We start from the raw sequence: 14,019 nt of genomic DNA on the forward strand, positions 1-14,019 counted from the left end.
AGAGTATTTAAACGATGTTATCAAAATAAAGAGATCAGTACTGTTTGCTAGGACATCTTTTTATGGAACAGATCTTTTTCTGTGAATCTCCTTCCTTTTGTGGTGCCTCAAAGTGCAGTCCTGGCAGAGAAAATAAGAGCATTGTGTTCCACATCACCTTTTTCCTATTTTGCTTCTTTTGGTTTATATGTGGGGAGCTGTATAGTACTAAACAGTTGTAGACAGTTTGGAATTGGATTGATAATTTTTGCACTTAACTGTCATTATATATTTTTGGGGAGGTTAACTCTAAAGAAGATGTTTTCTTAAAGCTTTTGGTATTTTTACAAACGTTTTAGCTCTTGGCTCAATGTTAATATTGGCAAGTAGTTGTGCAAAGCTATTAAGTATTTGGCTGATACCCAAACTTCCTGCTGACTAGGTGATTCAGGCCACAGGAGGGGACACTAAAAGCCTAAATCATCCCTCAGTATGTAAGAGTGTGTAACCAGTGAAAATCAGAGCTTATGGAGTACTGTGTATAGTATTTCAAGGAAACTTTGTAATTATATTAAATGTAGAAGTAAGGATTTGGAAACTAAATTGAGTGAGATCTTCTAGTAGCATCATATTAGATTCCTTTGCTCCAGGTTTCTATAAAAATAGAAACCCAAAAGACAAATAAAATGAGTTGTCAGGCTTCAGCCATGTGGGTAATGTGAACCCATGATGTTGTGGTCTGCAGAGGTGATCAGGTGGGGCAGGAATGTGCAAAATAAGGCAAGCTGAAGTTGGAACAGGCAGCAGGAGGAACTTCAGCATGTATGGTATCAGTTTGCTGAGGTTTTCAAGGTGGATGAGAGCATGTCTGGTGCCTGCCCTCAGCTGACAATGCATGCATAATTTTCTAGATCCTAAAAGGATCCTTACAAAATACATCTTTGCAGTGCAGAATAATAAACCCATGATTATAATGGTTAATTTTACATTGTGTACATTAAAGGCATTTCTTTAAAATGAGAAAATATGGAGCCGAGCAGGTGGGCATCTGGTTTGTTGTTTTTTTTTTTTTTAGCACTAATCTATTTGGATTTTAAAGCTCAACTCTTATAAGAGAATGTGTGTAGTGGGTCTGCAGTGTGTCCCTACCAGACTGAACAAAGCTGGGTGACATTTTTTCTCAGAAGAAGGTTTTAGGGGGATATGACCTTTATGACTCCTTTGTCCTAGCTGCTGCATCACCTACAGCTTGTGTAAAAAACTATTACTTGAGAGTATTAATATTCTTTCCTCTCTTTCCAATTAAAATAGCAGTATAAAATAATTTTATCTTTCAAAATAGAATTGTCTATATCTTACCTGTCCACTCTAAGTTCAACTAGAATGGCTCTGTCAGCTGGTTCTGTGGGAAGATGGGATCTCTCCTCTCTCTTTTTCTTGAGGCAGTAGATGATGGTCTGTGTGGCAGTTGTTGAGATCCTGAGGCTGATATTGCTTCTTCATGTCTCTAATTCCTGATGTGTTGGGACACACAGTAAATCTTCCTGAAGCTAGGAAGGCTCCACTTATAAGCAATAAAGAGTAGAAAATTATGTAGGTGCTCTTCTCCGCTCTTTCATAAAGCAGTGGTGTATAGCTTCTACAGTGTCTGAGACTTCACAGCCATAAAGTAAGGCTCCAGTTTTATCATTAGGAAGTACACACATTGAAAAAGCATATTTTCACATGCTTGCCTTTTTCTGAGGTGTTTGCAGGAAAGCCAGTCTGTGTAATTCAGGTAGTAGAAGGTAACAAACTGCAAATGAAAATGGAGAAACTCTTAAGAATTTTTTTAAGTCTGGGTTTTCAGCTTTTAGTCTGAGAGTTGTCCTTAGCAGCCCATTAAAATAAGTAAATCAAGCATATTATCAGTGTGTTTGTGTTTACAACACAGAGGTCTCTGTTATGATTAGAATACTTCTAGGGGGAATATAAAAGAAATTGAAAGTGCTGTGGAGGTAATAACATTTTGGTTGGTGCTGTTTTGCTTCTTTTCCTGTTGCTTTCAGAATTTTCACAAGCTTGTGGAAGTTACAATGTTCAATCAGCATTTGAATATTATTAAAGAAGTTCAGTGGGAAGTTAGCCTCCCTTTAGATAAGGAATGAGGATCCTTTTTTCAATGGTGCTCAATGGTAAGCATTGGAGTGCTAAGCAAGATAGGAAGTGTTCTCTGATGCAAGAACTTCCAAAACTTCGCAGAAGTTGAGGAAAGACCACTACTACACTAAGCTCTAAAAGTACCTAAACATAAGTGTCAAAGACATAAACAGAAGGCTAAGTTAGTTATTAAGTAACTCTAAGCAAGAAACATAAATTATTGATTTATCAGAATGTATAATGAAAAGGAAAAACAGCATGGATGGGATATAAGATACAATATTCTCTATTTCTGCTTCTTAGGATCAACAAATTTATACCAAACCCTTACAGGACACATGACTGACACTGAAAATGGTTTCAAGCATCAGCACTTCATTATTCCCCAGTACAGCCTTTTACACAGTTTATTGCATGCATAACACCTGTGTGCCCTTTAGTCTTTTGTGATGGGTCAATACACCTCACCATTCCATGCTTCTTTTCCTTCAGTGCTGTTCATCTGTCTTACACAGCTGCACTGCACTGGAGATGAGGGTCAGCCACAGCCCCATTCCTCATGTCCCGTAATCTGCTCTCCTACACAACCCCACCACCTGGCCTTGTATCGTGTCTGCTCTATCTAAAAATATTTTGTGAGCACTTTAAATTGACATTGGCAATTCTTGATAGCAGTATTGTTTTTTCACCAGACCAGAGCATAGTGTTTTTTGTGGGGGTTTGTTTTGTTTCTGTTTTTGTATTGAGTGAGTGAGAGAGTGGGGTGAATTCTGTCAGTTTAGAAGATTTATTATTGCTTTTGCTCAGGATCTGCCAGGGGAAGGAAAATGATCTCCAGTTCTGGTCTCACGGCAGGTTTGTCTTTGGAGGAGCTACAAAACTATTATAGGCAACTAGAGAGATACAAGGACAGATTTCTCAGAGGGTTTGATGAGTTGCTGAGTTATTTGGCCAGAGGATGGCTGGCACTTGAGAATTAGAATAAGCAGATGCATTGCCTCAGTTACCATGAGGAGAATTTTTTTTTTTTTTTAATTTGCCAATGTACTGAAGTTGAGATGGCAGAAAAGCTGGACAAGTTCTTGTAGTGGAACAAACTGTGTGTCATCTCTTGAATGCTGCATGATAGCTGAAAAGAGGGACAGATTTGGACAGTGATGCATAAATGCTAAAACCTGAAAAAGTAAATCGACAAGATTCACTTATATCTCTGTGCCTTGGGAATAAATTTTGGAGGCTTTAAGAGAGTAGTTCTTAAGGTAAGCAATAAATATTTTCTTTATAAAAATTTCATATTGTAAGTCATGTAAATCCATTAACATACCAGCTAAGGTACATTATTGTGCCCATGTTCATTCCAACTTAGTTTAACAAGCTTTAGATCGAAGTCTTCTAGCGAGAAAGAAACTAGGAGTTTTATTTTGATTGAAATTAGTTTGAAAATGTGTTTTTAACTAATCATCCAAAATATAAAATGTATAGTAGATTTCATTTTTGAAATTTCTCTGGGAAGTTGGTTTTTCTGATACATAGTGATTACTTATAAGTTTATTTTCCAAAATGAAAACTTAATTTTATATTTTTTTTTTTCAGGTCTGTCTTTGGACGAAAACCAGATTTTGTCTACTGGAAGAATGCAGTGAAACTGCCAGTATTTCTAACCGGAATTATAAATTTAATACTCAACTTTAGTGTTACTAGTTTCTTAGTAAAAAGTACCTCAAAGTAGAAGAAAAATGTATGGAAGTGCAAGAACAATCAGCAACTTGGAAGGCAGTCCCTCCAGGTCTCCTCGCTTGCCAAGGTCCCCTCGCCTGGGCCACAGGAGAACCAGCAGCGGTGGAGGGACGGGGAAGACGTTGTCCATGGAGAACATCCAGTCCCTTAACGCAGCCTATGCAACATCTGGACCAATGTACCTGAGTGACCACGAGGGTGTGGCTTCTACTACTTTCCCAAAGGGCACAATGACTCTTGGAAGGGCTACAAATCGAGCTGTGTATGGTGGCCGAGTCACAGCCATGGGGAGCAGCCCCAACATTGCTTCTGCCGGACTGTCGCATACCGATGTCCTTTCTTACACTGACCAGCATGGAGGGCTGACCACATCCTCACACCACCACCACCACCAGGTTCCCTCCATGCTGAGACAGGTTAGAGATAGCACCATGTTAGATCTGCAGGCTCAGCTCAAGGATCTACAGAGAGAGAATGACCTCCTCAGAAAAGAGCTGGACATCAAGGACAGCAAGCTGGGGTCCTCTATGAACAGCATCAAAACTTTCTGGAGTCCTGAGCTAAAGAAAGAGAGAGTGTTGAGGAAAGAAGAAGCAGCCAGAATGTCAGTTCTTAAAGAGCAGATGAGAGTTTCCCATGAAGAAAATCAGGTAAGTAGTTAGGAAAGTTTTTGTGCTGATTTACAGCCAAGCACTTCATGTTTTGCTTTTGGTACTGTATCCAGTGCTGGTGCAGGTTTGATGTTTGCCACAAGAATTGTGATTCTTAGTATATCTGCTTCTGACTGCTAAACTGCAGGAAAGCACACTAATAAGAATCCAAATGCAGGTTATAATTTCCTTCATTCAGCATCCCTTCATGTTTTAGATGGAGAAAATAATTGTTGTTACCCTTTTTCTTGTTTTTGAAACTTTCTCTAGATTTCCCCCCCCCCAACAACAACTAAATGTTGCAATGTCTGAATGTTGTCTTGGCAACGTTTTCTGAATAGGTAAATAAGCCACTTTTGAAAAAGTATAAATAAACACCCAGAGGCCTATTTTGTTTAAGCTGTACAGGGATTTAACAGTTTTTAAAGTTAAAAGAAGATAAATCCTCATATTCAGCTTTCTGTACTTCTGCATTACACAATGAAGTGAAAGTTTTCAGTAACTGAAAACTTGGGTATTTATTTCAGAGACCTGCATTGTAGGAAATGAGTATCTTGTAAATATGTATTTCAAATACTTCTATTTATGATTTAACATTATTTTCCTGAAGTTATAATAAGATTCAAATATTTTAATCTGGATAGATAAATCTGTAAAGTCAAACTCTGAGACTTTGCTATATCAAATATACAGCTATATCAAACAGCAGCACAGAATAAAGAAAAAAAAAATTCTTCCTTTCTCCACGCGTTTTTTGGCTTCTAGTCTTATTTTAAACCTGTTTAAAATCATCTTTTTAGACCATCTGTTAACTTTCCCCAGACAAAAACACAGTCCTGTGTTTCTCTCACTTCCAGATTCCAAATCTAAACTTCTTTGCTGGCAGGCAGCAACAACTGAGATTTTTCATTTAATTCCAAGCTTGTGATCAATTAGAGCTTCTCAGCAAACTTGCCACCTTTCGGACCTGTCATGAACCTAAATATCTACAGAGCTGGCAAGTCAGTTACCAGTTACTTCAGTGGGAAACTGACTGGCTTGTCATCAGGAATACAGTCCAATGAATTAACTTAATACTTTCATGTATAACTTTTATATCCTGTCTGACAATAATGCTTGCTGATTATTTATTTATAGCAGATGCAGTAGGATGCTGCTAGAAACAATATTACCAAAAAGATGCATGGTGGAGGTTTTTCTGTTTTTTCAAAAACTTTGTTGATTAGGTATTTTAATGGTGGTAGTTGGTGTCACCTTGGGAAGAGAAATACACTCTCATGTATTTCTTAAGGAAATTAATATCTTATACTGACATTTGGAATTTGAATCTGGTATTTAGACACTTTGTTGCACACCAGTGAGGTTATGTTTTGGTTTTTTCCCTAAAAGCTAGTTATCCTTACCTTGAGAGGAAAGTAAACTAATAATTAGTTATGAGTTTATTCATGTAATATCTTTTTGAAAAATTCTCTTATTTTCTTGTAGCAGCAAACCTGACAAAAACAATGTATTTTGCCCTATGTGTATATTTAAAATGAATCCTTACTCTATAATACTCTATAACACAAAGATTGAGTAGCTCAATCTTTTCTGGCAGTGTCCAAACATTCACAGAAGAGGTTAAGTACAGTGGTATCCCCAAAGAGTATTCTTTATGGTTCAGCTGCTGTTTCTTAATAACTTCAGTGAACTTTAAATCCAGCCAGTTAGTTTTGGACCTGGTTAAAATGCCAGTGTTCCCAGCCTCTTACAGTCTAACATACCTGTGAGGAACCACTGCTTTTCATTTGGTTTTGCACTAAACTTTGGCTGCTTCTGCTAGGATTTCCTGTTCCTTGTACTGAAAGAAGCAATTAAATAATTGATGTCTGGTGCCAGTCTCAGTGCCACTTAGGACTTTACAGTGCCATCATCACATCCCTCCCTCAGCTCTTTTCCAGACAGGAGAATCTTACCTTGTGTGATAATTTGTTGTGAAACAGTAACATGATGTTTTTCAGACCTATTACATGCTTGGGAAGTTTTTTTTTTTGCGGCAAGGCGGCCAAAACATCTTATGTTTTTGATAAGGTGTAAAATGAGTTGTGTTGATGTTTCGCCCTTTTATCGTGTATGTTTCTCACAGGAATTCCCAAGAATTAGTTTGTTCTTTCCAGTTTTGGATGCTGCTTTTTTTTTTTTTTTTTTTTTTTTTTTTTTTTTTTTTTTTTTTTTTTTTTTTTTTTTTTTTTTCCTGCTACTGAGTACTAAGCTAATATCATAATATTTATCATAGCAGGAAAAAACCTCCCTGTTAAATCTCACCAGTTTAGGTCCCAGCTTGTAATGCATAAAGGTAGAATTATTTTCACTGGTGTGCCACTTTTATCTCCCTGAATTTTACCTACCAGCCTCTATTTGCTTAGTCTTCTAAAATTCTTCTTTGCATTTGGTTTTTTGTCTTTGCTGCCCTGAATAACCAAACACCATGAAGAAAATTAGTCATCTTCTGGGTTACTCAGGAAGTGTCAGTCAGCACAAAGCCCAGCCACAGGTTCCAGCAAAACTCCAAGGGGAGGTTCTGTTGGTTTTAGGAGTCAACCATATGTTTCTATTTCCTCTCTGATAATCAAATATTTGTGTATAAAAGCACCCATCCTCTTAGATAAGTGCTGCTTACTTTTCTTGTAGGCCTTTAGGGAGGAACCTTTCTGAAGGAATGGCTTTGGAAGCCCAAGCTGGCTGTCAGCTTGTTTGTCACTTATCCAGAGGGCTATTGATTCTTTCAAACAATTAATTTAAATTAGAATCATAAAAAAGCTGTAATTTTAAAGAACCAAAGAAGTGACATGCTCTGTCTCATCTGTCCTAAAAGTGGTTAGTCTGTCCTTGTGTGTCTGTTTACTGGCTTATAAAACTTCCTTAAAAACAGAATTGTTTCGTACTGAAACACTAAAAGATGTTTTCACATTGGCTGTCCATGATGAAAGTGACCCTGCCTGGATTCCTTTCCTAGCAAAGCTGGGGAATTCCCAGGAGACTGGAGAAGGGCAGATCTATCTGCCTGCCAAAAAAGTGAAATGAGAGAATAAATGAAATATGTTTCATATTTGTATGGTTGTTTCTGAAAAAATATTTCAAATCCCAAAGAATTATTTAAAAACTGTATTTTAAAAAATCATTAGCTATTTCTATATATAGAAGGAAATAAAGACAGTAACACCCAATAGGGATTTGTCAAAAGTAATGTCAAAGAAGTGATTTTTCTTGGCTGACAGGAAAACACACTTCATGCATAATGGAAAAACAGTAGCAACATATTGATGTTAACAAAACTTTGTTTCAAAAGACTTCCTGTTGGTGGGAAGCATATGGCAGGAAATTGCTACTAGATGGAGAACTATTTGATTGGATGCCTATGTCAAAAGTGTAATCCTCAGTGACTCATGGTGAAATTGGAAAGATTTCCAGTAGGACCTGGTAGGCATCTGTCATGTGCTCAAGGCTTTCATCAGTGTCCTAAAGGATGGATATGTGTTATGCATCCAGATAATGTCAAGATTGGAAAGACTTAAAAACATCCTGGAAAGCAGGATTATAAATAAAAATAAATTTGCCAAATAAATGAATTAGTTTGAAATAGTAGGATCTCTTTCAACAGGAAAATTGATAAAATGAAACCTTTTGGAAGCAGAAAGAGACCCATGACGAAGTTTATGGACAGGAACTTGGATGTTCCTGCTTTTCTTTTGAAAGTTGTTATATTTCTGAAAGTGTAGGTTTTCAGCACCTGTACTTTGATACCACAGCCCACATCTAGTTGTCTTTTGTTCTTCATATTCTTTATGATATTTTCTCACAGCATAACTGGATTTCTCTTATATTTGTGTTGATATACACAGGGGCAGGAATTACTCTACATGTTTTTAACTATTTAAAGTGGTTCTTCATCTTGGAATCATCCATTTGCAGCGTCTCAGAGGTTTTGCTTTTTTCCCCTAGGTAGACAGTTCTTCCCTCCAATATGGCTTGAATAGAAGGTTTTAATCATGTGTAATGTATGGAAGAGTTAGTGTAGAAGTTTTCAGTGGAGAGCAGAAGGCCATGAGGTGGGAAGTGCTGGGAAGACACAAGCCATTATTCAGCAATATTCATTTACAAGGTTGTTGCCTGTCTGTTAAGAGGGAAAACTAATTTCTTGATTTGGATTAGCTGCTTCTAATACAATACATTAGTGTTTATCTGTTGATATGCTGCTTTTATGACATTGCAAAAACTGAATTAATGTGACCTTTTAAAAAATGCATATTAAGCCCAGTTGCATAAAATAAAGCCCCTTTTACCCACTTAAAATATCATTTAATACTACATAATTAATACAAAATGGACACTGTGTGTAATGAACAGTGGCTCTTTTTCAGTCATGGCATGGTTTTATGTTGTTGGAAATAAATGGGCAAACATGATCCTATTTTCCCTTACAGAAAACCAGGTAATATTAACTGACTTAATGTGTTCTTTGAAAACACATTATAAATTTTGATCTTTTGAAATTTAGTTTCTTTCCTGATACTGCAGGAATTCACTTTTGATTAACTGAGATTACTTCTGATTAATGAGATGGAGAGAGGGTAAAAAGGATAGTGAGCAGTTCCTCTGAGGCTTATAGTTTTGAATACAACATTTTCTTGAAATAACTTCTCAGAATAACTCAGATGCTACAATTAGCAGAATAGTGCTGATAAAATATTCAGTAGAGAAGGGGATGTGTATTCATGAATTCAGAACTCTGAGTAGCTACTCAATGTTATTTCATGTGCTTTTCATTTTCACTTCAGTTCATGACAAGTATCTAAATAGAACAATAAAAAAATATACTGACAAATATTCTGGAATGGTGTTTCCCTTCTCTCTACTAATTAACTATGTTCCTAATAAAACATTGATTGGGCTAAGGTATACATTATTTTAAAAGAAATCTTTTTTAGATATTTTGTTTATGCCCTTTGAAATTCATGTGGGTTCACTGTAGTGGAATATGCTGGGAGTTGCCAACACTTGGGTATTTAGTGTGAGTTCACAGATAGGCAATGCCTTCCTTAATATGTCAAAGTATGTGCTTGATTACTAGTCGGAAAGGACCTTTCAGTGTTAGTACCAGATGAGGTCAGAGGAGGATTTTTTGTGGTATAAATACCTTTCAGCCCATCTCATTGTGTAAATGTGGGAAACAGCAGGGATTTTGAAGCTTGTTGTGAAATATTAATGAAGTACATTGTTATACAACTCAGAGGTAGGAGTCTGAGGAATGGAATATGTTATGCTTGTGGTTTACTATGCTACCTGAGGTATGTTTTCATATTAATAATCTTAATAAAAAAAATAATTGGCTGTATTTTTACTAAGTGAATCTCTTCAAGAAAAACTACTTCCAATGTCAAATTTTAATACAGCATTTACAACCAGCGAAAGCTTCTTAAGGTGTCTTAGGACAATTCTGTAAAGCCAGTAGGTTCATCACATCCATTCACCTTATTTTCTGTTTTTCACTGTACTGTTGTTTCCTGCTCTCTTCAGCTTTTTTAAAAACATTTGTCTTGAGCTGCATGCATACTTGTTGTTTTTAACTTTATTTTGCATGTTTCCACTGTTTTCTTCATTTAAACTGATGTACATTGATGGCAATTTAGGTAAGTGCAAAATATTTCTTCTTTACTCTGTTTATTAAATGCGACAAAGTGGTTTATCTTTTAACCACACAGAAGAGGTAAAACTGTCAATTTCCAAATTGGAAAGTAGAGTGAAATCAGTGGATTTTTTTTATTATATTGAAAGAAGTATTGTCTGTGAAATGGGAAGGGGCCAAAAGAGCAGGACGCTGCTGAGGAGGGATGGTGTGTAGTTGGTGAGGAAGAGTGAATAAGCTGTGCCAGAGAGGTGTGTCTTGCATTTTGCTGTTGTTTCTGATGGGGAGGAAATGCTCCTGGCTCTGGTGGAATAGAATTTGATAAGGAGGAGGCCATGATACTACAGGTGACCAAGGAAGTTTTGAGGGAGTAATAACCTGAAAGTGCTTGAGGATGAAAGAGGGAATGTAGTTACTTTTAACCTTTTTTTTTTTTTCCCCTCTGTCTCAAAAAGCTTGGTAAGTATTGAGCTAGAAAAAGGAATAATAGGAATGTGATTCAGTAACTGTGCAAGTACTTGTTTAGTCTTGGCTGAAGCTTTTCGGTGCTACTCTGGTTTAGATAGTAGTCATATATATGTTTAAAAAATAGAAACTGATAGTTTAAGATGTATGAAAACCTGTATCACATGTTAGTGGTAAATTGGAAAGAATAGTAATAATAAGTTACACCCTTTTGGGAATTTTTGAGATATAAAGAGATCTGAGGAAAGTAATTTTTAATTTTGTTCTGTTGTCCCCAGTATTTCAAAAAAGAAAAGGACCATGAATTATAGCTTTAGAATGCATTGTATGTAGCTGTCAACTGAAAGACTACTATTTTATTTTAAAGGAAATGGTCTTTATTCATCATGTTGGAAATTAAAAATTGAGTATTGCAATTTACCTATTTTAAATTCAGGATACTAGGTCATTCTCAATTATCCAGTGTCAAAGTGCTAGCAGGAAATTTCATTTGTATCTTGAAGTCTTAGAATGAGTGTCAAATAATGAGTGTCAGTGAGTGTTCTTCATAAAGAAGAGTAAACAAGACCAGTGATGTTTTGAGAAGGTTCGTTGACTCTTTAGCAGAGAGATCATTGCAATGGAAGGTGGTTGGAACTGTGTGAGGCTCTGTGACTTGAAGCTGTGACCTCAAGATCTTTGAACATAGTCACATCCTTAACTAGTACTTGATGGTTCACCCCAAAGCACTACAAAAGCTGCTGCTATTTCCATTGTGGATTTTTTTTGTCCTTTAATGGTGGTGATCATCTTAAAACTGAAGTATCACATGAGGAGTCTTCTGAAAGGCTACAGGTTTATTATTTATTTTTGAAGATATTTCAGCTGAATTTAGTAATTTCATCTTGTTCACTAAACTTTCCTTGTGACTTCAGATGGGTACTGCATTCTCTGTTCCCCAATCTGATGCACTTTGTTCTGTTGTTCAGCAGTGATTGTTGTGTTGCTGTGTGGGTAAAAGCCTTTAATAGAAGCCAGGACTCTGACAGGATCTCAGAAAACACCACTTCAGAAAAAACACAGACCTAGCAGAATATTAGTTGGGACAAAACTAAGTCACCATTGCTTTATGCTTGTAGCCCTACTTGAAGGTGTTCCTTCAGCACCTACTGCTAAGCCACACCTGCTGCTTTTTACCCCCTCCTGGCTAAAATTAGGGAAGTCCAGCTTCAATTCTATCCTAGTAGGCGCTCTATGCTGTCAGAGCGACTTAAGGAAATTAGGAGAGAGGGAATTGTACATAAACCATTTTGAATTTTGTTAGAATTGGGTGGTATTGGATACATCACATTAATCATAATTGGTTTCATAATGCAGGAATTTGGAAAGTAAATTCTACAAAACATAAATCAAGTCTCCTGGAGATGTTAATTATGCATTTAATCTCATCACTAATACAGTTTCTCATAGCTAATACATTGAATGAAATCCTTGGTGAATTTTTTTCCACTGATTGTGATGGAACCAGTAGTTGATGGGAGTGTTTTTTAAAATATATTTTTCTCTGTTAGGTTCTCTAAACTGGTTTCCTTCCTTGAGGTCTTAGACTTAATCTGAAAAAAATGCTGGAGATGACTTTTCAGAATTTTTCATCATCTAAAGTGGAAGAGAGCAAAGGAAGGAAATACTGAAAAAGAGTAATTTCTTTATAATTTTTTAGTCTTTTTTAGTAAAATTTCAGATGTTTTCCTTCCTTTTGGTCCTTTCATCTTGTGTTTTCTGACAGTTCTCCCCAAATCATCTAACAGGCAATTGATAATTCAATTAGCCTGCAATATGGAACTCCTCCTCTGGGCTGTTTCTGTGAACTTAACCCCTTTAACTGTGCTGGAAAGTGTTATATTTACTTATTTTATGTTAGCACATAATTTAAAGATAAACTTGCATGACACTGCTGATCTTTCTGTTTTCTGTTATGCTCCTGAATTCATAAGATGCATTTTAGATTGCTGACAGGGTTAGGGCAAAATTGTGAGGGTGACTTCACCTGTTGGTCATTGATTTCATTTTCTTCTGAGTTTTTGCATGTTGGGGAGTTATGCTTGGGTGATGTTGTGCAGGGTCAGATTGGGACTGTTTGTCATTTGCTGTGTTGAAAGTGTCTGGCATTCCTGACTATGGAACTGTATTCCTTGGTGCTAGCAAGTCACTTATTAAAGCTGTCAGCTGTAAGATAATATTTGTTACTTGAATTTATTGTTGGAATATTTGTCAGCTGTGTTGGTAAAGAAACTAGGATTCAGGAACCCTTGGCATATTTTGTAAAGGGTAGCTTTGGTTCAAGTTGTGGCAGGAGCTCATAAGTCTTTTGAATCTACTAATTTTAGAATATTTGGCCTGTGGGATGGGGAAAATATTTACTTTTTGGATTTCCTTGAGCATCTGCCACAGGATATTTACTGCTCTTGGTGTTGGAAGATGATAAATAAAGCTAACAAATCACATGTTAAAAGAAGGCAGTAGATTTCATGTGAAGTACTCTTTGTACCCCGAAGGAAAAGAAGTAAGTGGTGGGTTTGCCAAAAGGAAAATCTGGAGGCAAATCATTGTGAATATTTCGGTGTTAGAGACTCAGAGAATGCTGAGGTCTTGTAAGATCTGTATTCCAGCCTCCTCTGTAATTGAATGAGAGGGTGGGGTCTCATCACATGACATTTGTGTAGGAGAAAAGCAAAGGTCAGCAGAACCTTCAGGAGAAGCATAACACATGTTGGGGTGCAGCTTCAGAGGAGCAGCAAACCCTAAAACAAGGCCTGCTTTTTGAACTCATTCAACTTTCTGTTGAATTGACTACAGCATTAATTGTAATTAACAGTACAAGGCTCTCTGCAAAAGCCTGCATTAAATTGAGAGAACCACAGAAAGAAGCAGGGAGCTATGTTTTGAAAATGAGGTATTTTCTCTGTATTTTGATTTAAACTGCATAAATGGATGTATAGCTTTTGTAATTTGTAGGTTGAAAGGCTGAAAGAATAGTCCTGTTAGTGTGAACTTTTTCTTGTGTGTGACATAAACTTCCAGGTACCTGGGTACTGGTAAAGCACAGTGGTCATAACTAAATCAGTGAAGATGTGCCTGAATATTGTGGTATAATATTTCCTCTGGATACTCTAGAAGGTGGAGGTAAACTAGTGGGTTATATTTAAATCATGATACACCAAAGCATAAATAAAATGTTTCAATACAAACTTGAAAAGTCACTGTTTGCAATCAGCATGTCTGTAGTAAAAGCCTGCTGTTCTATTGATGTGTATATGTAACTATTCACATGTGTGCATTAAAAAATTATATATAGATTGCAATAATCAGACTTTCTCATTCAATGGTCACTAAATTTCTTACTTG

The 14,019-nt window shown here is 36.5% G+C and overlaps 1 protein-coding gene across 2 annotated transcripts in view; it reads left to right on the forward strand.

The window, feature by feature from the left end:
- Window positions 1–14,019, forward strand: part of ERC2 (ELKS/RAB6-interacting/CAST family member 2) — a 420,204-nt gene that overhangs the window by 9,058 nt on the left and 397,127 nt on the right. For both annotated transcript variants that reach the window (XM_066326741.1, XM_066326740.1), the window contains exon 2: window positions 3,712–4,505. In XM_066326741.1, the coding sequence (XP_066182838.1) occupies window positions 3,855–4,505 (651 nt within the window). In that variant the 5' untranslated portion in view covers window positions 3,712–3,854. The remainder of the gene's footprint in view (window positions 1–3,711; window positions 4,506–14,019) is intronic.

Source organism: Sylvia atricapilla, chromosome 11 (assembly GCF_009819655.1).
Source record: "Sylvia atricapilla isolate bSylAtr1 chromosome 11, bSylAtr1.pri, whole genome shotgun sequence".
Classification (NCBI taxonomy): Eukaryota; Metazoa; Chordata; class Aves; order Passeriformes; family Sylviidae; genus Sylvia; species Sylvia atricapilla.